Below are 25,919 nucleotides of genomic sequence, written 5' to 3' on the forward strand. Positions count from 1 at the left end.
ACACTCTGAATTGGTTACCAGCGAATTGCTGGGCACACGTTGACAAAACCATTTACAGTACACTCAGTCACACCTCGGGACAATTTAGAGTGTTCCTTTAAGATACCATGCATGTTTTTGGAATGTGGGAGGATACCGGAGTCTTGGTTCCATTTAACAAAAGTAATTTGCCCGACCGTTCTGAAAATATGCTTATTGTGCTTAAACTGGAAGTCATATTGTAAATACACTTGTTTTCCGGGTCGGAGAAAACCATCCAATCAACGTTTGTAATTTTAGTGGGTCAAACGCCAACTAACCAATGGTACGCCTTTTAATTTCTCACGTGGTTGTTGTTTTTCTTTTCTGGTGACGTCATGTAAATGTGGAAATCAGGCGTCAGCTCGGAAACACATTGCCCGCATGTCGTCATTTCTTCGGTTGTAGATGGGTGGCGGCTGAAGAAGAGTAATCTAAAGGTTGCGGCTCACCTTGAAACGACGATATAAAAGCTGTGGTCTGTTTTGCGCCTGTGTATTTTGTTTGATTTGTGTGTTTGCTAGCCTGTTAGCTAGCGGCGATGTCATTTTCACCATAGCCAATTTTTCATGTCTTCGGAATGCATTTGTTTTGAGTTCTATCGTTCGTTCATTTATCACCATTTATGTGTATCTAGTCTATAATAAGGTACGTATTAATATTTGAGTACGGTTAGTGTTTCGTTGTCATTGTCATGTTTTTTATTTCCTCCCATTTTTGTGTTCATCATCAACAGGTTCATGGAAAGGAGGAGTGTAGCGTTAAAATTTCTTTGGATGGACTGAACTCTTGGCTCGTAAAAGGATGACTCATACATGGTGTCTCAGTGCCTGTCTTAAACCAAACAGAACGTTTTACTTATGGAACCCTTGCAAATCAGCATCCTCACAATTTCCTCACTGTTCCCTCCATGTCCAGCATCCTCCTTGCAGGAAGGTGATCCTCCTCAGCCAGAAGCACGTCCTTCACTCGCGGCTCCGGGCTCAGAAGGAACGCCTGTGCAGGGCTAACCAAGTTGTGAGACAGAAGCTCGGGCTCCACACCAGCGGTCTGCATTTGAACACTTCAGCATCACGTTGGTCCACGGGCCTCAGCCAGCACATGTCCCGGGTAAAGAACACATTGGACACAGTTTCCAAAGCTGTGACCCAAACCAACCTCCTCTCCAAGATTGCCCGGCTAAAAACAAACAAAGGTGGCAAAAATGTGGCATCGACTACTGAATCGAAAATTGTGGAAATCACTCCGGTTTCTCCAGCTGCTCCCAAGAATCAAGTGAGTCTGCCATGCAGTCCTTCGAGTCAGACATCTGTGGCTAAACTGGAGGGTGGTGCCACGGCTCCCTCACATTCTCAGCCTCGTAACACCTCGCAAGTGAGCGCCACTGCTGCCGTTGTGGACCCGCGGGAAGTAAGGGACAAAAAACTGCAGCGTGTAACTGCCACCGTCAAGCCAGAGGAGCCTCAGCAGTCATCTGGTGAGAGTGGGACTCTGTCTTCCAAACAACCCACTGCACTTTTTCACCCCAGCACATTTTCAGTAAACCTGGATGAAACCTACAACTATCTCGCCCACCACATCAATTCCTACTTTGGGAGCATTACACAGAAAAAAGACGTGGACAACCATCCTGATGTCGCATCTAATCACCCCTCTCAGGTTCTAAAAACGAGTGATTCCTTGTCCAATAAACCAGATCATATTCCTCCCACTGCACCCGCATCGTCCAAGAAAGGTCTCAGTCACTACCTGTCCTATTCCGCTCCCACTGTGCAAGCTTTTGTGGGTAGCTACATTGCCCCCTTGGTCCCCAAGTTCAGGACTGGGGAGGCCAAAAGTGCCACGGATGAAGTCAAGAAGCTGGAGGATGAGCCGGTAAAGCAGGTGGTGGAGAAGGCTGTCAGCACAGAGCATAAAGCGGCAGAGGAGAAGGCCAAGAAACTTCTGGTCCAAAGGGAAAAGGTTTGTTTGTAGGGCTGCAATGAATGACCCTGGAAAGTGAAGCCCGGGATTAAATTATTATTATTATTATTATTATTTTTACATATTCCAAATGGAAACTTCACATGAGGATTTATAGGAATTAAATGGGAAATGTAGGCAAGTTAATGGAACGATATCATATTCAAGCATAAATACTGTATAACGTTTAGTTTCGTCATAAGCAAACATCATGTGGGGTGGGTGTGCCTCATATTGTGATGCTTTTTTTTTTTCTCCACTATTTCCCTTCTGGTAGATCATCGCCAGGGTGAGCGTAGACAATCGAACCCGGGCACTGGTCCAGGCGCTCCACAGGGCCACCGACGTAAGGGTGTACATCAGCAGGGTGGAGGACCTCAGCTACCACCTGCTGGAGTTTCCCGAAACATGTGGGGTTGCCGTCAAGGTGAGTGGGATGATGTTTTTGGAGCCATAACATGAGGTGCACATGCACAATTTATTTTAACTGACAACAGTGTCAATTATAAGTGAGAATTACCTTTCATAGACACTGAATTATCATCCGGCTCTTGGATTGTTTGTGTACTATTGGTTTGCCTGTGCCTTAAAATGTGGGCGGAGCTTGGTATGAAGTTTCATTTTGAGGATTCGGCACAAAAAACTGGGTGGAAGGGCACGTTTGTGGTCGCTTGTAGTTTTAATTATTATTGTTTGAGTCAAACAAAATGTCGCCTCAGGTAGGCTGCCCTGCTTTTTTTTTATATTACAGCCTTATCTGATGCCTCTAACATTTTTCTAACCGTGGGCCACTTGATTGGCACTTTAACCTATTTTGCCCGTCCGTCCTCTGTCCACAACCTGGGTATCCTTTCATCGTCCTTATTCATATAATAATCATCCTGTGTCCCGTCCGTCCTCATCCTTTTAAAGCGCTTCCGTTCCAGTCCGCCCCCAAACAGTTCACGCTCCAGCACGCCCACGACCCTTGTGAGGATAAGCGGATAAGAAAGTGGATGGATGGATGTATGATATGCGACTCAACATTAGTATTTCACAACACAAAAATAGCTGCTATGATGAAATAATAATAATTTTAAAAAATTACTTTTATAAATCCTTGCCTCAAATGGGAGGGGAGGGTCATAAAAATCTTGGTGGGTGGGCACCATGAGACACAGCCAGCTTTCTGAACCGGGTGGATTGAGCATTCGCGAAATGGGTGTCCGTAGGTACTTTGTTATGTTCTCTGAGTGAAATGAGTCAGCACATTGAATGTCTGTTTGTTTATCAGGAGAAGGTAATCCCCTGCCTGCTGCGTCTGCAACAGGCCAGTGACCCTGGATTGAGGGAAGCGGTCAGAGAAGCTCTTGCTCTGGTGGGCTACCATAAGCCCGTGAAAGGCCGTGGCATACGCATCCTGTCCATAGATGGGGGAGGGTTAAGGTATGAATTTTGTAGTCTTTGTACATGAAGTTTGGTTTAGTTGCACTCATTTCATATATATTTCTTCTTGGCTATAGTTTGTGATGATGCCAATTTGGGTTATTTCATGACGGCTAACGTATCATTCAGTGATGCACTCATTAAACATTGAAATTGAAATAATAGCATGTTGTTCATAATAGGCCAAACATATATAACAGAAACATTCAATTCAAATGAAGTATATGAAGTGCACCACAATTAATTGCGATATATGGTGCCCTCAACCGCATGGAATATTGTATTTGTTTCCACAAATCCATACCGAGGCAAATGGCCCCGCCGCATGAGACTGAAATTATGAGTTTGGTCCATGATTGTGGACTATGGCTGTTGTTGTTATCGTCATAGTCGAGCATAGACGGGTGTCACGCACCCTGTTTACGTGCCTTGTTTATCACTGACAATTTATTTTATTGTTTTGTATTGTATCTTACTGTTTATTGTGCATGTTAAATTGCTCCATGTACAGCACTTTGTATGCAGCGATGGCTGTTTGAAAGTGCTCTATAAATACTGTTGACTTGACTTGACTTGACTTATTTTTTTCAGGGGACTTCTTGCCCTTCAGACTTTGCACAAGTTGGAGGCCTTGACCGGCAAACCGATTTACAAACTCTTTGATTATATTTGTGGTGTCAGCACAGGTGAGATGTGGATATGTACTATTGTAGCACGGATTATGCGGGCTGCTCCTACATACTTAGCTAGCCCAGTATAGACCAGACTATACAGTTTTGAGTCCTCATCACACATATAACAGGCGTATATGAAAATACCCACTTGGGGGTGCTGTGGACTACTTCATCCTCAGCTGTGTTATTTGGCAGCATCTTGAAGCACTCCATTTATTGTCCAGATTGGCCTTTAAGCACCACCACAAGCTTGCGCAAGCTCCAAATATCCATCTGGCTCACAGCTGCTCTCATTTCGATCAAACACAATTTTTAATCACATCCCCCTCTCTACACTTGTGGTACTGTTATGCTTCCCCAGATCATCAGAGGGGAAAAATAATTGTTCTGACCTCCTTTCTCATGGTAGGTGCAATCCTGGGGTTCATGCTTGGTATTTTCCAGCTCCCACCAAGCGAGTGTGATGACCTCTACCGCAAGTTGGGCTCGGATGTTTTCAAGCAGAACGTGATTGTCGGCACGGTGAAGATGGGCTGGAGTCACGCTTTCTATGACAGCGAAGTCTGGGAGAGCATGCTCAAGTTAGTGCAGCTGTGAATGTGGATGGCAGAAGGAGACAGTCAGTTGAAAAGCCTTCCGGTCGTCCTGTTAGCCATTTTGATGAGACAGTGGAACATCTCAACTCAATTGCCATAAGGGCGGAACATTTTTCAAGAAAAATTTAGGTGACGCGCTTTGTCACCAAAAAAATCTAAAAAGGTTGCTTTGCACGAATGGTTGTTATCGCAACCTTTGAACCCCGGAACACATAATTTCCCGTGAGCAATTTGCATCTAGAGTGGAGCGGAGCTTGGAAGTTACTCTGTATTTGTGTAATACTCATCAAAATCTCAATTTGTAGTCCATAATTATGTTGCAAAGAATTAACTCCTCTTTCCCCTATGACAGGGAGAAAATGGGCTCGCACCTCCTAGTGGAGACTTCTAGAAACCCTGAATGTCCCAAAGTGAGTTCCTCTGAGTTTTATCCAAGAGGCCTGAATGTACCTACCTGGGACGAAAAAAAAAAGTGCAATTGTGCCATTTGAACCATGCTGTGTAAATCCAACCTCAAAGTGTCAACTTGTACGTCATTATATTGACCCCCCCCTCCCTTTCCTCCCTATAGGTGGCAGCGGTGAGCGCCATCGTAAACCGAGGCACTCCTCTCAAGGCCTACGTGTTCAGGAATTATAACCTGCTGCCGGGCGTGCGCTCCCACTACCTGGGGGGCTGTCAACACCAGCTCTGGCAGGCCATCCGAGCCACATCGGCGGCCCCCGGGTATTTCCAGGAGTTCCCGTTAGGGAGTGATCTCCACCAGGTCAGTTAGAAAAAAAAAAAAAAGCAGTCGCGCTATACTGCATTGAAAAATTCATAACATCCAGACTGATAGATGCAAACCTCTTTGCCCTACGTGCAAGAGGGAGGAACTTCATTTCCTACCTGTCGTTTGTTTTTCCTTTTTCCGGTGGAGTGACGCACAGATGCACTTAAATCCATCCCCCATGAACAGCTATGCATTAGCCATAACATAAACGCTACCATTCGACTGATCAATACCCAACGCCACTCTACGCCTTTACCCGCTGATTAAGCGCTTAGTCAGAAAACTTAAAACTGCTTGAGTAAGACACGTTAGTAAAATGCAATAACGCTGTAGGGAGAAAAAAAAAGCCATAAGATTCATTCAAATTCATATGTCAACATCTCCTTGGGTTGACTTTCACCGCACAGATGTTCTGTACACACAATGAAGTGTGCGAGTGGATCAAAGGCAATATCCCAGTCGCGGCACGCTGGCTTCGCTTTTAATTGGAAAGCCATGTGGGTTGTGGCGGTGCATGCGGGGAAAGAAAATGAAAGAGACTGGTTGATAACACACCGACGTTGAGGTACCCCCCCCCCCCCCCCCGCCTCTGCGGGGGGGGGGGCTGCTTCACCTGCTTCACCCGGGGTGACTGCTTCACCTGCCTCGTTGGGACAATAAAGACAAATTGCCGAATTATGGGAGGCTCTCTTCACACGCGCGGGAACGAGAGCTCGAATTGCAAGACACCTTCGGCAGATATTTTTCAACACATTGGGCCTGTCTTTTTCACATTTCTCAACTTTGCACGAGGAATTAGGATGTAAATGCCATTCAGCCCAGTCGGTCCACTTTTCACCCCAGTAATTGTTTTACAGCATTTCTAGTTTTCGTGTTGGTCTTGTATTGATCATGGGAACTCGTATTTACATAGTCATGCTTCAGACAGGGCGGCCCGGTCGTCCAGTGGTTAGCGCGTCGACCTCACAGTGCAGAGGTACCGGTTTCAATTCCAGCTCCGGCCTCCCTGTGTGGAGTTTGCATGTTCTGCCCGGGCTTGCGTGGGTTTTCTCCGGGTACTCCGGTTTCCTCCCACATTCCAAAAACATGCATGGCTGATTGAACACTCCAAGTTGTCCCAAGGTGTGAGTGTGAACGCGGATGGTTGTTTGCCTGGCAACCGGTTCAGGGTGTCCCCCGCCTACTGCCCGGAGACGGCTGGGATAGGCTCCAGCACCCCCCGTGACCCTTGTGAGGATAAAGCGGATCGGAAAATGGATGGATGGATGCTTCAGACAAGCTTTTTGGTCTTGCTCAAATAGCCTCAAGTTCCATATTATGTATAGCCTATTGCGTATCTGTTTGAATATTGTGTACATTCCCAGACACTACTGCATGCCACGAGAGACCCTCCTGTGTGTCACGGCGGGATATTATCCACAGATGGACAAGCTCAAACTTGCCTATCTAGAGAATGGTCGAGGAATAGGAAGAAGAAAAATACAAATCTTAAGAGGCCCACAAATGATTTTTTTCCCCAATGATTCACTGGTTCATTTATTCACAAGCTTGTCTGTAACTATAAGATGCTCTGCTTACAACTTGAAGGCGGGGTTTCCCCAGGCTTTGCGTCTTTAGCACAAATCCTCCTTTCCGGCCTATCTACCAGAGGCAAGAGCACAGTGGTGTCTCAAAAGCTTTCACTTTTTTGCAGTCTGTGAACAATGATGAACATGACCTGGAAAGACAATGTCAATGGTGGAAAGCACTCCGACATGATATTACCCTTGCATCATCTCCACCGAGCTTGGCTTGTGTTGTGAGAATGACACTCGCATGCCAAAAGCAATTTTTATAGGGAGAGCTGGTGAGTGGGGAAAACATCGCCTCAAGTTCAAGCATTTCCAAATTTCAGGATCTCTAGGTGGAAGACCTCACTTCAGGGTCATGGATCTGCAAGTTGAAGGATCTTCCAAAATGAACATGCACACATGACCAGGTTCGTAGCGGAAAGAGCATCCTGTCGCTTTGTTATTGCCGAAAGTCAAAAGGCTTCTGAGGACTCGTATTTGGAGGGCGCAATAAGGCTTGACTGCTTTGAACCACGCCAAGGCAAACCGAAGCGAACTAACTGCACCACTTGGTGAAGTCATGGCTTAAGAAATTAATCAAGTCGGAAATGCCTCCACGGCCAACCCTATTAGTCACCTAATTGATCTTCTTGTAATCTGACAAACCCCAGAGGACACCAAGTGAAGTTTTTGCTCACATCTGAGTCACACTGGGAGGAATGAGCACAGCTCGCGCCACTGAAATGAGAGCACGGCATGCCATCTCTCTGATGTCAGGATTCCCAACTGACAAGAGAGTCATCTCACTGTTTCCCACCCGCGCCCACAGAGCTGTCCACTTAATTCAGGAGCCAAAACAATTCCCCACTTGTTTGGTCAAAAGGGCTTGCCGCAGCCATGTGCTGAAAGACTGCTGGTATTTTTCGAGCGCTGCCCCTAGAAATTGGTGATGTGATCTTCAGGTCATATTTGGAATTCCAGTTGTTCAGAAGTTTTAGATTAAAAAAAAAAAAAAAAGAATTTAGAGCCAACCTTTTTGGTGAAGAGAAGCTTTGTTTGTTGTTATCTCTGCCTCACACTTGCTACACGAGTGGTTCCACATTAAAACCTTTCAAAGTTATCCCGGCACTAAATGACACAAGCTTAACATGACTTGAGATGTTTCACGAAGGACGCGAGGGCCCGTATGCAATGACGAGGAGGGCCTTGTTGCCATGGCGTCTCCTCAGGCGACGGGAGGGTGGAATGGCCGTACGGTTTTTCGTGCCGAGCTCTGCCAGCGTTATTCATGGGGAGGAACGGGATCGTTGCGCCACCACCACCACCATTCACGAGCGCTCCCGAGAGAGCCGACTGGGCGCCGTGCTCCGCGGGAAGTCTAGGAGATGTCGTGAATCACATCAGCGCTTCCCTTAACGAATGCCGTTTAGATCGTGAGCACCTGGCACTAAAACCAAGGCCGGAAAAAAACCCGAAACGAAACCTTTTGATGGTGCGGCAAGCGCTCAAGCCTGCTGTGAGCATAGCCATAGATGATGTGATGTTATTTTTTTTTTTTTTTACTCTTGCTGGTTTTCTTGTCACGTGAGTCTCCGACTGTCTGCTTCAGTGTTGCGGGTCGGGGCTGTGTACCGCTTATGCGCCTTGTTCATCACAGTACCACATTGCTCTAGCCCCAGGAAACACTTCCCTTAATAAACTCTCGAGTCACACCTCGCGGTCCTTCATATTAATATGCAAGTCCGTCTTCGGCCTCGTCTCTGCGCTCGCGGCGTGGAAATTAGAGAGAAATTGCCCAGGAGATGACCGTAGCAGACGGTGGAAATCAAAATGATGTTTAGTGGTGTGGAGTCGACTAATATGTACGTAACACCTCAAGGGGATCGAGTTTGAGCAAATCTAATCCCAGTGCGATGTGTGGACTTGTAGTACGTCGCGGTTCAATTTCGGCGGCTGTATAGTCGCGTGATTGATTGCGACAATACCGGCTGCACATGTGTGGTCGTGTGTTTGTGTGGGGAAAAGACAACGGCAGACAGTAAATCTCAAATGCTTTCCTCGCCTGAGGCGTCGCTTCCCCTCAATACAGATGAGTCCCGCTTCTTTTGTCATCTGGGAAGGGTCGGGGGGGGGGGGGGGGCACTGAACCTCACTCTGACCTTTCGAGCCCCATGAGATCCAAAAGGGAAGAAGGAGAACTGTTCGGCGTAATTTTATAATTTGCCATGAAGACCCCTGACCTGGGCTGACTGCCACTCTTAAGTGGCACTTCCAACACTGACAGCATTGTCACGCTCATCCTTCTCGCTAACAGGGGCGGCCTTTATGCCATTTGGATGCTGTCCCGGCAGCTTATGTAACTTAACGAACCGACGAATTGGGAAAATGCTCCGTTTGGCAGAGATCGAACTGATTTGAGTAACGAAAGTGATTTTTTTTTTTTTTTTAGCTTTTGGCGCAATTTCCTTCTATTATGAAGTGAATGACCATCTCGACGGGCTTAATCACATATTCAGGACGTGTCAATGCATCCTTGGCGTGTGTGGCAGTCGGCTTGGCAGAGCCTGCTTTTAAATCACTGCCCCGGTTCAGCTTTGACAACATGGCCAAGGGCAATTTGTAATGACTGCAGCTGTGATTTGAATACCACACCAGATGTATGTCAAAGGCTCAGCTCATTTGTCGTCTACTTTTTTTTTACTGATCCCCGAGCGGGGGGAACATTTGAGAGTCAAAATATCGGACTGAGTGTCAGACTGATTTGGATTGAAGCAGGAGCTCACATTCTCTTTCCGCTCGAGTCTCTCACCAGCCGCTGATGCCTGCGGGTCAGTTCATAAAGCAGAGGAGACACCGGGGCGCAAAGTCGTAAGGAAGAGAATAAAGTTTTCTCTTGCGGCTAATGGCGTCTGACGTACACTCGTCCGTGAAATGACTTTTACTGATCTCTGCGATAGTGCCTCTTTTCTGTCGAGATCAGCAACCCTCCCCCTGCAGGGCCACTTCAAGTGGCACAGGGGAGATAAGCTCACAAACGCTAATGAAAGATGAGTCATTTCAAACAGCAGTGCCAATTTCCCTTTTGTTTATTTCACGCCAGCCGATGTTCGCAAGTCCTATTTCATGACACGCTGTTGGAGCAATTATTTTGAGGACCTTAATTGTCAATCAGTCAAAGTGAACCACATTCCCCTTAGGTGAAGATGGCCTAATTAGTTGAAAATTTGCTTTCTGATGATCTGGTTTATGAGCCAGCAGTTGGCTCCCGAAGGGCGACGGCGAGCATGGCGGAGTGCTAATCCTCCGGAGGATCAACGGTCGACATTGGCAGGAAATCATTAAGCTGCTTGCCATTTATCAGTTCAGAACTCCCTCTTTAAAGATCTGTCGCAGACAGGTGCGCACTCTCCAAGGACATCCATCTTGGTGACACAAGGCGTGCTGCGCCCAAAGCGATTGACACGAGGTACGAGTGATATTAAATTACAATGGTAACACTACTTATGAAATTCATAGGTTCTGGAAGAAATTCCTTAACTAGAAAACTTTGTAAGTAGAGACGCGTTTTCCATGTAAATGCCCTAATCTGTTCCAACACCCCCCCTTCCCCCCAAAATTCAGACATCAATTTTTTCTGAAGCATAAAAATGCATCAAAATATGTAGTAAATACATGTTACAATTAGATTATTGCACAATAAATGAGAGTTATGCATCATGACAAAAAACTAAGAATAAAAATGAATGGCTGTTTGAAAGTGCTCTATAAATACAGTTGAGTTGAGTTATTTAACTTTTAACTGCCCCCTTATCGTTTTTTGCCCTCTTTAGTTCATGTTCTCTCTCAGAAGTGGTTTTTGCCTGCCGTTTTGTAAAGAAGTGATCCAAGGACGTTTGCTTTTGTCGGCTTTTAACAATCCTTCGAAAATGTCCAAAGCAAACATCGGCATTGTGGACACTGCACAGATACATATCCATCTATTTATCGACACACACAGGCACATACGGTAGAGGTCCCTCTTAGCCAATGGGATGGCAGGAAGATGCCAGGTAATAGCCAATGGCAGTGCAGCTATAAGGTTGCGTTAAGGAAACCCGAAGCTGCGAGTAGCAACCCATACTGTATTTTTATCTTCGTCTTGAAGAGGCAATATTTTCCTGTTGAGGTGTTTCGTAACTTGAAAATTTCGTATGAAGAGACGTTCTTAAGTAGAGCTACCACTGTATGATCAACTCAAAGAACCTTTTCCTTCCGCTGTTCTTCGTATTTGACGGACTGCTTGGATTTTGCTGTTTTGACTATAAAGCCCATTTGTGGTTTTGTCGAAACGGGCCAAGGGTTTGAACTTGAATGGGACACAGTTAACTCATTCACTCCCAAAGACGTTTTTAAACGTCTTTTCAGACTTGGTCTAGAATTGGCTGGTACTGAATGAGTTAAAGTGAGAGTATGCGTGGCACGATGTGCATATCTCACCTCCTGTTATAGTTGTCGCTTCAGCCAGCTACCTCCTCATTGGAGGTGTGTTGGTTACTTCTGACAGCTGAAGGAGAAAGCTGCTTGACTCTCCAAAGCAAGTGATGCCTCACAAAAAGTTAGGAGCGCCATACACTGAAAAATAACCATCAGCCCACAAGAGGAAGTATGGAACTTTTCAGAACTTTCTTAATTAAAGAAAGACTCACTTCGCCGAGCAGGTGCCCTGAAACGGAGCCACGTAGCGGCATTCAACTTTCAATCTGCCTCTCATGAGCTCATTATCCTTGGCCAATGTGTGGGTGAAACCGAGCCACCGGCACAAAGTGTCACAGTTAAAGCGACTGCGTTCACAACATAGACATGGTGGAGCGAGTGATCAGAATAGCTGCCGAGTTATTGTCTCTTGCTGGATTATTACCGCGTCTTGAGTCCCGTTAAGTCTTCAGTTGGAGCAAGTCCAACACATTTTCTCTCTTGTTTGGGATTTCATGAGTTGGTTTGCCAGCATCCAAAATGGCGCGGAAAGAGCCACTTTGGTCAAACTGCATCCTTGCAGGCCCCCGCTGAAATGTGAATCTATGTGAGATTTACTCTGACAGACAAAAACTACTCACATTACTGTTGTATTGCACGGCAATAACACGGGCATGAATTTGCAATTAAACCCCACAGTCTCATAAACAAGGACTCCACCCCCTCCGAAGTCCCTCCTAAGACACTCGGAGGGGCCCTACGGCTCCCGCCCCCAGCTTGGCCTCTTTAATGAGGACTGGCCCCTGCGTGTTTGATCCTGCTGCCAACCCGGCAGCCCAGCAGCCTCATGCCTATTCATCAATCCCCGTCGTCTCTCCAGTTACACCCCCCATAGCCTTAGGTAGACTGTCGATTCAAAGCAAAAGCACTCCTGGGTGCTTGTTCGATTTCAAAATAGAGCTGACGGGAAGTGTGAGCACAGAGGAGAAAAGAAAAGGGGGGAAAAAAAAGAACGATAATTGCATTGTGAGCTCTTTTATCTTGCAAACAGCTCCGGAGCTGCATTGATTTATTTTTTCACTTGCTTGGATGGTCCTCAAAAAAAAAAAAATCCACGAAATCCCCGTGCATCTGTTTTATTTTATTTATTTATTTATTTTTTTGTATGTGCGCAGGACGGAGGTTTGCTCATCAACAACCCCACAGCGCTGGCCATCCATGAATCCAAGTGTCTGTGGCCCAACACGCCCTTGGAGTGTGTGGTTTCGGTGGGCACGGGTCGCTTTGAAACGGCGGGCAAGAGCAACAGCGGCACATACACGAGCCTTAAAACCAAAATCACCAATGTCATCAGCAGCGCCACAGACACCGAGGGTGAGTGACGGTTCGGGGGAGGTTGACTCGCGAATTTGTCGAAATTGAAATACGGTCAATATCCTCGACATTTCTTCTATACAGTGAATCCTATATTTCAGAGCCACCCTTATAAGTGAACATTTGAGATATAGAGATCAGTTTTACCCTTCCCTTACATTTTGAACACATTTAAAACCTCTTCAACAAATTTGAAATGGGTTTGAACACAGAAAAAAAGCACGCTTCTAATGTTGAGAAATTACTGCATGCATTGCATTTACGAGCGTGTGAGCGTAAGCCGTGGCTGACAGCTGCTCCTGCGCGAGTGCTCATTGTGTTTGTGTTTTACTGTTCTCCCGGCATTCAATTCATTGCCTGAAAAGTGTATTCGCGGCTATAGCTCTCCTTTCAAAATTCAGAGGCATGGCGGTAATTACTGTGGTTCCTTGAGATATGAGGAAGCTGACTTTTACGGGATACGAGCCACAGTGCAAACACTATCGGCAATGAGAATTACACTTTGCGTATTTAAAAACAAAGCACACAAAATTTGCCTTCCGCTAGCGTCACGCTAACACAATGCGAACCACCGTAGACGGCCCAACGAATAGCATTGATCGTCCAGCAATCAGATGCATCACCACATTTAGAGGCCTAGATGATTCTTTACCAAGGACACTGGGTAATAAGTTAACTTCCCTGTATCTTTTGGGGACTCACTCCGAGAGATCCGTCTTCACCGTAATGAGGAGAGAACCCTCCTGCCAGGCACTCTGGAAGGCAGCGCATCAGATTGCAGCGTGAGGGCATGTGTGCAGTAGAGCTAGAAATAAAAATGGAGTTAGTATCTAAGTAGAAAGCTATAGCTGACGTGTGGCAAGACTGGATTTAAGCCAAGAATTTAGATTTATCTTTTTATATGTATGATGTCTGAAGAAAGTTCATGCGGAATGCTGCAAGACTTCAAACATGCAACTTCACCTCAACACAAACACCCGTTGCAGTTTGCCCGGCTAGGCAAAAAACAAAACAAACAAACAAACAAAAAAAAAACCAAAGAGGCAGAGGGTCCATCAATGCCGTCCCGACATTCTCTGTGAAAAACTGTTACTGCAGTTTACTGAGTCACAGTAGTTGTGAAAGTCTTCTTTCTTTATGTGCTTCATGACTGAAGTTTCTCCACAGGTTTAAAAGAAGCCTCACTAATGTTCTGTGTCGATAAGTCAAACCAGCCGGGAGTTGTTATCCTTTTGTACCCTTGCAGCTCAGCGAGGTATTGCAGCGTTGTGACTAATGATGCAGATTTGGACCGCTCCAATTTCTCCTCTGATTTTGCCTCCAAATCAATATGCCTGAAACCTGCAACCCATCTCAAGAAGCACAAAGCGCAGGAATAAAGCAGCGTGTACATGACGTAAAAAAAAAAAAAAAGCCAAGTCGCCTCATCCCGTCCTTCCACGCGTGGGCAAAGCGCCTCTATTCGTCTGCATTTTTTGGCACATTTGGGTCAGAATCAATCCCAGTTTTGAAAAAAAAAAAGAAAAAAATAATAAGGCTGTCACAGCCAGCCGTAAAGCAGAACCAATCCTTTGAGCCACGGTAAAATGAAGGAGCGACAGCGATGTGTGGTTTATAGACAGCCTGCCGGCGAGAAAGCCTGTCAGGTCTGGCGAAACGTCGTAAGATTGTGTTTATTTCATGAAATCGACTGTTGGGCATGGTTTAGTTTGTGTCGCGTTTGAATGCCAACATTGTCAACACCATACCCCGCGTCCTACTTCGGACCCCCTTGCCTCGATGTCCCGCTCTTCTTTATCGCGTCTGGACACCAACTCCTCTGCCGTGCCGAAATTTGGCTCCAGCCCCACTGTTGTCTGTGCGTGACCGCGATGTTACTACGACTGTACTTGTTGCTCGTATATTTGGGATTAAGCTCTCTCCCCAGTTTGGCTTTATTGTGAAAACAGCGGATTAGTATTTGTTTATTTCGGCCATCTTGCTTGTCGCAGTGTTCACAAGCCTGCCGCTTGGCGTTTGTGTATCAGCACCGCTGCACCGGTCGATGTGGACTGATCGACAAATCGGTTCAAAATAGTTTGTTAGTGCGAGTGAAAACAAGCGAATAATTTAAAGAGAATACTTGTTTTTTTTTCTTTACTGCCTTGCTTTAAAAGCCGTTCATTTAAACAGAACGGCTGAACTTTTGAACCACGGTGGGGAAAATATGGTTTCTATTTTCTCCCCTGCTGTTTGTTTGTGTGAAAATGTCATGTCGTTGCTTTCTTAAACGTTGAGTCTGGCAGCTGAAAGTAGCCCTCACGGACAATTTGACTTGTCGTTACCTTGAGCGTTTATTCTGCAACATTGGAGAGCTGCCGCTGCGTTGACAGCGTACGCATTTGCTCCGCGACGTCTGCGTCATACATACAAAAGTGAGTACACCCCTCGCATTTTTATAAATATTTCATTCGTTCCTATCATGGGGCAAACACCGTAAAAACGGCACTTTGTTCCAATTGAAAGTGTGATTGAATGACTGAATTAATGAATGTGACTTTATTTTGGTCAGCATCATAAATCATACAATCAAGAGCATATACACATAAAGAAGAGCAGCTTCCAATTGACGCACTGTTTGTTTTCTTCCTCTACAAGCCAGAAAAACAGTACCTGAGCAATGTCGAACACACTTGGTGAAACTAGCAAAAACGCAAACAACGGTCCCTCTTAGCCATTGGCTCAGAGGTCCATCTCAGCCAATGGGATGCCAGGAAGATGATAGGTAAATGGCAGAGCAGCTATACGTATGTTGCGTTCAGGAAACTCGGAGCTACGATTAGCCGGCCATACTGTATTTTTTTTTACCTTTCGTATCTTGAAATTTCTTTCGTAACAAGAGCCAATATTTTCTTGTTGAGGCGTTTCGTCACTTGAAAATTTCGTATGAAGAGACGTCCGTAAGTAGAGATACCACTGTATTGGAGTGATATACTCTACATGATTACAGATTATAATTGTGATTTTTTTGTTTGTTTGTTTGTTTTCGGGCTCGCCAGAGGTCCACGCCATGCTGGACAGCTTCCTGCCCGCTGACGCCTATTTCCGCTTCAACCCGTACGTGAGCGAGGACATCGCCATTGACGACAACCGGCAGGAGAAGATGGCCCTGCTTCAGGCCGAGGGCTTCCGCTACCTGGAGAGGAATGAGGAGAAGCTGAGGAAGGCAGCTGCCATCCTCACCACAGAGAAGGGCTCCATGCGGAGGTTGGCAGACTGGGTCAGGACCAGGGCGGACATGTATAACTTTATTTCCTTGAATCCCATTAGGTTTTAGCCACAGCAGCAACAACAACAACAAAACACCTTTTACCTCACACATGGAGACTTCCTTTCCTTCTATGAGGCTTGGAACTGGAGCCTCAGGTTTTGTTTATGACGTCACCCTAAGCGCACCCCACATCTCATAGTGTAGCATCCCTGCATGAGTATCGCGTCCACTCGAATTGAATTGGTGGTTTATTTGTGTTCTCCTTGGTGCTGCTAAGCTGCATGGCACTAATTCAAACAAATGGGAACTTAACTAGAGGTTAGCTTTCTAGATTGTTTTAACTTCAGTGAACACTGTTTTCGTAACTATCGTCTGCCTCATTAAAAGTGTTCATTTTAACAATCTGTTTTAAGTGGGTACACAAATACCGAAATCTGAAATCGTCGCTTTTTTTGTTTGTTTGTTTGCTTTAATCTGGGAGACCGCACGCATGAGGAGAAAAGGTGGGTTCGTGAAAGTTGTCTGCTTTCTGCTCTTATAGCGTGCGGTGTAGCACATAACGGTACCCTTCGGCGATCCATTGTAGTACCAAGACTGACCCCTGAGAGGCAGCGCGATGCCACAGGGCATCTTAACTACCTTAAAATACAAAGAAGACGAAATGGTACTCTGATTTCACTGTCGTTCATACACAATGGCATTTGCGATTGTTAAGTATTGAACAGATTTTTAAAAATGTGTAAAGGTAAAAATGGAACTGTAAAATTATAAATGTAAAATCAACTATTTAGCAGTGAATGCAAGTGATATTAATTTCATTTGTACAAAATGTAGCTCATGGGCGATGGAAGTCATTGAAAATGACAACTGATGATGTCACCCCAGCGATATATGTAAATATATGGTACATTTGACATTTCAAGCTCCAGCAACAGAAAAGATTTGAATTCATGTGTCAAGCAATTGTATTACAACAACAACAAAAACATAAACGGTGGCCCTCATAAATGTTACTTTTACTTCTTTGATTTTAGCCAGTCAAAGTTTGAGCATTGCATTTGTTTGCCTTCATGCATTTCACTGTCACTTCTCACCTCACATCCATTTTGAGTGTCTCGGCTCAGGCGACTACTGTATCATTGACGCGTCAGCGAATACTCAAGGACCACTCGTGAGATGGATGCACAGGTACTTATCCACAACAACGTAATTCCACTGCTCCTTTGTAAGGACAATTCCAGAGTCTTTATGTGATGAAAACTCATCGCCGCATTCTGCTCACACGAATACAAAAAAAAACGCTGTTAGTCGCACAGCATCTTCTCGGGAAGTCGACGTGTACACTATTATCAGCGATAAATGATGCTCTACGTGATGCTTAATGACTGTGGATTACATTTGGGCTGATAAAAACATCGTCCACGCAGTATTCTCAAAATTAATTGGGATGCATGTCATGGCTCTGCCCCATTCAAATGAGAAAAAAAAATAGCGACTCGACTTGATCTGTTAAAGCCAGACATGTTTTTTTAAATAACAGATTCATGTTCGTTTCTTCTTTTTTTCCTTTTCAAAACAGTACATACAAATGTGTGCATACTATATATGAAATGCAATAGCTCCTCTAATGCATTTCATGTATAAGACTGAAATCTGACCAAAAAAAGAAAAAAAATCGGAATAAAAACGTCAAACATGAACAAAAAGTAGACTGCATATTTTTAAATGTACTATATACATACTGGATATCATTTTTACATATATATGTACATGTGTTGCCGTGTACTTTTTCCAAGTATATTTAACAACATAATTTCATGTATACATCATACAATGAAAACAGAAATATATTAGTTTTTTAAATGCAATTGCAGAAGAAAATGAATCATTAAATCTGAGCTAAAATGTACATTTTGAAATAAAGTTGTCTTTTTTTTTCCAACAATGAAAACAGAAAAAAAAAACCCAAGTGATTTAGCTTTTGCGATCGTTTTAACGTTTTCCAGTTTATGATTGCAAGCAAATCTGTGTTCCTTTAGATATGTTCTCCACACTAGAATGTGGATGCTCCATTTGGGATTCTTCTGTATTTCGTGAGTTGAGTGGCTCTCTGGTGTGTGTGTGTGTGTGTGTGTGTGTGTGTGTGTGTGTGTGTGTGTGTGTGTGTGTGTGTGTGTGTGTGTGTGTGTGTGTGTGTGTGTGTGTGTGTGTGTGTGTGTGTGTGTGTATGCGTGTGTGTGTTTGCCCCACTCCCACCCCCCATGCGTGTTAACATGGTTAACAACCAATAACGGCTGCTCCCACTCAATAGAAAAAAAAAACATCCTAATGTAATTACAAAGCAGCCTGGAAGAGGAAATGCATCCACTTCGGATCCAAACCCATCCAACCCACAAACTCGCTTCTTTCCCATCGGCTGAAATCGCATCACTAATTAAATTTTTCATTTGCACCTTGGGCGCAGACATCCCACCAGAGTACACGCGCCACAATTGCGCTGCCTCATTTGGTTGTTATCTTAACCAACGGAGGCGACTGCCTCTCAATTACACCTCAAGCTGCAGCAAATAAAGCCGACTCATCAGCACCTAATTAGTTTTGCAACCAGCGACTGATACCAAAGGAAGATATGACATGAGTTTCATTTTCAAATGGGCGTGACGCACTTAATAAGGCGGTGTCCTGAAATGACCCATTTGTTGTTTTGTACTATGATGCTAAGAGAATACTTTATGTTTCATAGAGGTGGACCTTCAACGCAGAACTGTCAACCCACATTTGCAGGGGGGGGGTTTTTGGTGGGGGGGGGGGGGGAAGTGAGACAACACATACACATCCAGCAGTTTAGCTTGTGTCGTTTACAAATGGAAGCCACATTTCAGAGGTGGCGGGGTCACGTGCAGTCCAAAGGATCCAGCACCCATGTGAGATTATCATCGTTTCTGCTCGTCAGGTAAGTGGATCGCCTGTTTTGCGATTTTTAATAGACAACTACAGCATCAAACCGGCAACATGTGGTGTCTTGCAACAAACACTACATCATGAATAAGTCATGCTAGCAATGTAGCCGCCACGGCTAAAGAAACCTGTACTCCAGAAGACTTTTGAGAAGATTTGGAAAACTCATCACACACATGCTCACATTTAAAGACCAGCGAAAGAGTTTTGTGTCACAGCCTTGTCTCAGACTGAGATTTTACCAAAAAAATGGGAAACTACATTCTCTGCAAAATTTTTTCCCTCAAAAACTACCTTCTGACTTTCAGTCTTTGGTCAGAGACTCGAGTGGGGAGAGAAAAGAAGTGATGCTACTTTCAGATCTTGTCAACAGTTTTCAAACGCACACACACACTGAAGACTATGTAACTTCCGCTCACAACCCAGGCTAATCTTGCACAACCGATTTTCACAAATGCGAATCCGTTCAGTTTTATGAGGATCTGAATAGAGGTACATTCATGCAAACGGATGAGTCGCAGGTGCTTTTTCGAAGTGTGGTACATGATGAAAATATTCAGTAAATAAACAGATTTCAACCCAACAGATTAAAATCAACATATTTTCTATTTTATCCACTATGAAACGATTGGTACTGACACTTTGTCATCTTGATCCAGGAAGTACTTGTTAAACAGATGGACATAGATCACAAAAGCTTTATGACCTGATTTAAAACAAAAACAATTGAGTCAAAATGTAAATTGTTTGACACTTCTGGCTTCCATTTCTTTTTTTTTTTAGCAAAAGTTGATGTTTTTCAGGTATTATTTTTACTTAGACATTTAGACAAAATAGTAATTTCATTGACCAAACATTTTTTGTTGTTGCCCTTGGGATTAACTGCTACACTACAGCCATTAGTGTGCATTAAAAAGACGTTTGGCTTTTTAATATTTTATACTTTTTTTCCCCCCTCCAATTGTCAATCTCGCTTAGCTGCTGTCCATCTGTGCTACTTTGGCATTTCCAAAAATAAATAAATAAATAGATAGTTTTGTTTTTTTAAAAAGCGTCCGGACACCAGCAGCGCGCGCCCGGGAGAGTAAGATGCTCGCCCCCGCGAATTTGTGTGAGAAAATGAATCTGTGTGTGTGTGTGGGGGGGGGGGGGGGGGGGTAGTAGGGGGAGAGAGAGAGAGCGAGAGAGGAATCGGTGAAAAGACGAGTGCAAGCGGCGAGTGGGACTCCATCCAGAGACAAGGAGGTGGAGAAGAAAGCATCTCCGCCAGTGAACACTCCCACACATGAAGCAGTGAAAGCAAGGTAGGCGCGCTGATTTGCTCTCTTCATGTATCAGTGTTGTATACGTATATATACAATGTATATATATATGTATATATATATTTTTTAAACAAACACGTGGTAGCCTTTTCGCTGTCAAGAGTTTGTGCACGAGAGAGGAAGGCAGCGTCTGCAGGAGCGACGAAATGACGTAAAGCATCTATACGTGCATGTTTTAAGGGGTTGGCATATTTATTTTAAAGCCGATTATATGTTCTAGTTGATAGCTTCCATGTCGTGCGCAGCATTCTGCACTTTGTGTGCTGTCAGGAGGAAGTGAATGGATGGACAGGCAAATAATAATAATGCCCCCTTTTTATTATTATTATTATTATTATTACTTGGAGGTTTATAGTGCTGGGCGACTGCAGCTATATTGAGCCCCGCTGTTCCTAATATTTTGCCCTTCTCCAAGCAAAAATGTTTAAAAGTACTACAAATTCACAGCAGATGACCCCAGTGTATCCCGGACCACTGTGCGTTAAAGATCATCAGGCGTGTCACGTTAAACAGCCAATTTAACTCAGACGGTCCGAAATGTATATTTGTTTGTCTATCTATGCCAGCGATGTGTTGTGACAGGCAGAACAATTAAATGCTCTTTCGCTAGATGGCAGAAGGCACAATGAACCTGTGCATCTACAATTCTGTTCATACAATGGTATAATAGGTTGAGATTTAATGGAACGGGCCCAGATTCCAAGAACACCAAATTTAGACAATATTTTTCAATGTCATTTTTGTTTTGTGGTGCGCCATTACATTTTTCTCATGTAAATATTGTGCTGGCTGGCTATGTCTTCTATTATATAATGTCCAACATAAACAACCAAACAAATAAATGCACAGGGTTTTAATGCTGGGCAGCCTCGCTTTTCTTTGGTTGGGGAAACTTGGTTCAAGCCTCGGCCCCCAAGGTTGGCCTCTTGCTCACCTTGAAAGAGGAAACGCGCAGTTGATGCAACAATGCTAAATGATGTTGTGAATGTCATCAGTGTGTGTATAAAAGTATGCACACATTGTTTTGTTTATAGCATTAGCATTGGATTTGCTAGTCTCCTTGAATTGTCGACGCCAATTTAAAATCACAGCTGACAGTGAAACAACAGCAGCAGTGCTTGAATGTGACGAGCACTATGGTCGCTATTACTTGAATGCTGTGAGTTGGAGTATATGGCAACCCTTCTAAAAATCCTACAGTGCATGGACAGAGACTTGTACAAACACACATTTGATCAACTCACTAATATACATTGGTACCCCCAAACTGCATTTTATCTGCACTTCCATGAACTGGTCCTTGTCGGAAAAAAGATTGGTTACCACTGCAGAGTGTCCATTTATCGTATCAAGTTTGTCCATCAGTGATATCAATCTGTGGTATCAATATGATGCATCTACGGTATCAAGTCTGGTCCTCGGGAGCCCCAGATCATTTAAACCAAGTGTGTTAGACAAATGACCAGGTGTATTAGAGGAGGGAGACATCTAAAACAGGCTAGGGATAGGGGAGCTCGAGGACCGGACTTGGGCACCCCTGATCTATGGTATTAATGTCTGAAATATATTGCATGGTATCTCTGTGACATCAGTGGTATCTATGGTATCAATAAATGTTTTCCATGTTATCAAGTAAAGTGTGTGTTTCATATATACTGTATAGGCAAACATTGACACTTGTTTTTTGGCCCATTGTTGCGCCAAAAAAAGCCGCACACACAAATCTCTAAGCTGCTTTTCTCATTTTTAATTCCCCCCACAAGTTCAAATCGCCCCTCGTGACAACGGCTTGTTTGCGCCTATCGCCCCATTTGTTTGCTTCTCAATCTGACGGAAGGCTGTCGCCATCGCCACTGCCCCCCCCCCACCCCATGAGGTTCACCACCAACAGCCCGTTCCGTGTGTTCCCCCTTGCAAAACAACTGCGCATTCCCACCCTCCTAAAGTTCCTCCCTCCCTACTCTTCATCCCTCTGTCTGGTTAAAGCTTCAGTCAAAGGGGGTCCTCACTATCATACACCCCGTCCTCATCCCCCTCTACCTCCTTTCTCCCGGCTTCTCCCCCATGTTCCCGCTCATCCCCAGACACTTTCACACACACACACACACTTAGGGTGCACACTTTCGCTCCTTGTTCAAATAGACACATTGATGACAATGCTAATGACCCCCCCCCCACCCCCCAACCCCCTTCATTGTTCCTCCTGCTCTCTCAACGCACTGACACACTTTCTAGTAATGTTTGTGCACCCCAAGCAGACTACTGTTAATCTGTGTAAGAAGATAACGGTATCCCCGCTACTATGGGGGCCTTATGTCTAGTTGAATGTCAAAACAGGCAGTGACACACTTCTATTTGTTTTGAGTTTTCGGATAGGTTGTCTCTGTAGAGTAGTGGTGGGGAGTAACAAAGTACAAATACTTTGTGAGTGTACTTAAACAGGTATGAAGTTCACTCATTATTATGACTTCAAGATGGCGCCACGAGAGTGGCTGCCTTTACAGGAGCTCCTATACTTTTTGTTCTTCTACTTTCTTTCATAACTTTGCTGCTGTAAATTGGGAATGTATCCATTTTGAGGCGAATAAAGGTTTTCTTATTCTTAATATGTCCAGTGGTGTCTTGAGGTACAAGTTGAAGCAATTAGCTCGTGCCTGTGCCATTTTCTATTAGGTTAGCATCAGCATTAACCTAGCACACTAAAGGCTATGTGGTTGTATTAAATAACATGCAAGGTTCAAAATAAGCAGATTCGCACTGCAATTTGCATTTTGCATCTTGGCAAAACCCATTGAATAGCAAGTTTCAAGTTTTTACGATAATCAAACTGCCAACATGGTTCCAAAAGGCTTTGCGGTGTTGGACTTGTTCACATCGCCTCTGTGCAAGTCGTCGGAGGTCGAAGCAGGCTTGGTGCACAAAAATTGCCTCGTAAAATTACAAAGTTGCCCCTCAAATTAAGTAATTGGTGAGTAAAACTGCTCAGCAAAGGAAAAAAAAACCTTGTACATGTGTAATTCTTTTTGTTTTATGTTTAGTTTGACAGTAAACTTAAACTGAGAGTGGCAATAAATAGCTTGAAGCTTTTTGTTTTTTTAATTAATTATTCTGAATCTGCCAAAATGCTTGTTGTGATGTGAGTCGAGTCACTGACACCCTGCAGCACTCACATTCTCCCAAAACTCAAGCTGGGTGCCTCGTATCTCAAGGCACCACATTTTTATATATAAATTAAATTATCTGTACTTTCTACTCCTTACTTTAGCAAATGAGGCTTGTTGCGTTTTACAACCTGATGACGACGCGATGTCAGAAAGACAGAAATAGAAAGAGGCGTGTAATTCTTTCAGCGGTCTCTGACGTGATATGGAAAAATCAGGACAAGATAGTGGCCTACATCGAGCTGCCATCTTAACTTTCACCCGCAGCAGCTGCAATTGGTACCAGGCCGTGGGACGGATTTGCATAACCGAGGGATTATCATCGCCCATGTTGGGGGTTGTCGCAGAAGCACCAGTCGCTAACCCTGCTGGCCTTGAAACCGGTGCCTGAGGGGGCTGTGGGAAAAGCTTGGGTGTTGGAAGGAAAATGCCATCGATTTCAGTCGGTGGGTTGACGAAGGCATGCAGACTGTCATCAAGGCGCCTTCTGTAAGCCGCCGTCCGTCTGTGACACGGTGACCGCCGCCGACCGTGGGTCAGGACAAAGTGTCTCACAGAGAAGACTTGTTCCGTGTCACTGGTGCTGACGTGGAGGGGCGTCATTGCTGAGTGCAAGTGGTATGCGACCCGGAGGCTTGTTCTACGCGGATCCGTTTGCTCAAGGCCTCAGTTTGATTCGTCTACAGTGGGCTTTGGGGCAACAATACGGTTCATCTCACTTCATTGGCTTCCTCACACATCCGATGTTCGGTTCGTTGAAAACAATACACCGTTGTGAATGTGACATGACGCCTCACAGGACAAGCACATTTGTGAGCTTGTTCTGACTCTTGGCCATGTGATCAATCAAGACCGTTGGTCTCCTTTTGGTCTACAGTCAAATTATCATTCCTTGGTGACCAATCGGCAGTATTGTGGGTACTGTATTTGCTGTACGCAAGGTGCCAAAAATGGTGCGGTAAGCATCGGTTTACCGCGCTACCTTTTTGAACTTCGGACTTTGGAAACTTAACCACTCTGAATAAAGAATAAAAATAGGTGTGACAAAAATAGTAACATAGGAAATCGTGCCGCAAGATTTTCTTTCAGTCAGACTGGACAAAAATTGTGACTAAGGCAAGTGAATACATGAATCTTTTCCTCCCGTTTTCATTTTTATATGGCCACCAAACTGTGACTCGATTTCCGACCCGTGTTCAGTGCAGCATAACCTCATGAGTGGAGGCAAGTGAATGGCATCAAAAGTCATCAATATTCAACAGCCCACAATGTTCCCACAACTGAGTACATGCAAAAAATGTGATTAATGTCACTGAATGACTGCTTTCGCAATGCTTGCAATTGCTATGCACACCCTCTATCGTAGCGTGGATGCAAAAATGTCATAAAAAAAAATTAATAAAATTCAAGTGGCGGCCCGGTGGGCCAGTGGTAAGCGCACAGTGCAAAGGTCGTGGGTTCGATCCCGGCTCCGGCGTGGGTTTTCTCCGGGTACCCCGGTTTCCTCCCACATTCCAAAAACATGCATGGCAGGCTGATTCAACACTCTAAATTGTCTCGAGGTGTGAGTGTGAGCGCGGATGGTTGTTCGTCTCTGTGTGCCCCGCGTTTGGCTGGCAACCGGTACAGGGTGTTGTCCCCGCCTTCTGTCCAAAGATGGCTGGGATAGGCTCCAGCACCCCCCGCAACCCTTGTGAGGATGAAGCGGATCGAAAAATGGATAGATGGATGGATATTTTTCAAGTAGTTGGAATTTGGACATGTTGATGTATATTCTCCCCTAATTCGACTCCAAATAGTAGAATTTACCCTCTATTGTGTAAGCCCTTCGTGATCCAAGCACTGGATCACTGTTCACTTCGTCTTCACTGACTGATAGACTTTTGACGTGTGCGCTCGTCCCGAATGGACGCCATCCAGAGCAGCCTAGTGCCGTTCTGCCACCTCAGGGCCAACTCCTCGGGGACTGAGGCGGCCCCTGCGGATCCATTTGTGTCATCAGTGATCTGGGCGTTCCGTCCCACACAGCGCACACGTCATCGCCTGGACCCTCGCAGCCAGTGTTAGATGTACTCTGGGACTGACTGATGAGACCTTGATTAGAGAAGTACAGAGGGAATAGAACCCCCCCCCCCCCCAACCCGCTTGAAATCCACCCCACCCTTGTTCACGGCTGCCTGAACACTGGCTCTCGTTGAAATTTGGACAAATCTAGGCAGGATGCAGATGAGTACAAGCAAAGAAGGACCTGCATGTTCATCTCATACACGCAGTGTGAATGGTGGGTGTTGAGGGTGGGTGGGGGAGGGGTCTCGATGGTAAGCAAGCTGGTGGGCACAATTCGAGTTTCACACTCGGTTAGGCATCAGGTCTGACGGGTAGTGACACGCCGTTGCGATTCTGCC

General features: G+C 44.9%; 2 protein-coding genes across 10 annotated transcripts in view; both read left to right on the plus strand.

Annotated features, from left to right (window-relative positions):
• Window positions 1-347: 347 nt before the first annotated feature.
• On the plus strand, window positions 348-17,982 carry LOC147206685 (calcium-independent phospholipase A2-gamma). 2 transcript variants are annotated; one of them, XM_086109311.1, is made up of 10 exons: window positions 348-666; window positions 755-1,980; window positions 2,258-2,407; window positions 3,254-3,405; window positions 3,997-4,091; window positions 4,489-4,660; window positions 5,028-5,085; window positions 5,247-5,441; window positions 12,625-12,823; window positions 15,862-17,982. In XM_086109311.1, exons 2-10 carry the CDS (start codon window positions 823-825, stop codon window positions 16,137-16,139), a joined length of 2,457 nt encoding a protein of 818 aa, XP_085965437.1. In that variant the 5' UTR covers window positions 348-666; window positions 755-822; the 3' UTR covers window positions 16,140-17,982. The 2 variants fall into 2 exon arrangements, with proteins under 2 accessions (XP_085965437.1, XP_085965438.1); XM_086109312.1 differs by having other exon boundaries at window positions 352-496; window positions 937-1,980.
• A 2,247-nt stretch (window positions 17,983-20,229) lies between these two features.
• The window catches only part of LOC147206686 (neuronal cell adhesion molecule-like), a 70,933-nt gene continuing 65,243 nt past the window's right edge, over window positions 20,230-25,919 (plus strand). For all 8 annotated transcript variants that reach the window (XM_086108564.1, XM_086108569.1, XM_086108571.1 and 5 more), the window contains exon 1: window positions 20,230-20,335. The gene's annotated coding sequence lies outside the window, so the exon portion shown is untranslated. The remainder of the gene's footprint in view (window positions 20,336-25,919) is intronic.

The sequence above is a fragment of the Hippocampus guttulatus genome, chromosome 4, assembly GCF_054856545.1.
Source record: "Hippocampus guttulatus isolate MCC_2025c chromosome 4, RoL_Hgut_1.0, whole genome shotgun sequence".
NCBI lineage: Eukaryota > Metazoa > Chordata > Actinopteri > Syngnathiformes > Syngnathidae > Hippocampus > Hippocampus guttulatus.

Coding starts and splice junctions, on each gene's coding strand:
- LOC147206685 (XM_086109311.1), top strand. CDS start 823: ATGACTCATACATGGTGTCTCAGTGCCTGTCTTAAACCAAACAGAACG. Junction 3,406..3,996: donor ATAGATGGGGGAGGGTTAAG/GTATGAATTTTG, acceptor TATTTTTTTCAG/GGGACTTCTTGCCCTTCAGA. Junction 12,824..15,861: donor CAGCGCCACAGACACCGAGG/GTGAGTGACGGT, acceptor CGGGCTCGCCAG/AGGTCCACGCCATGCTGGAC.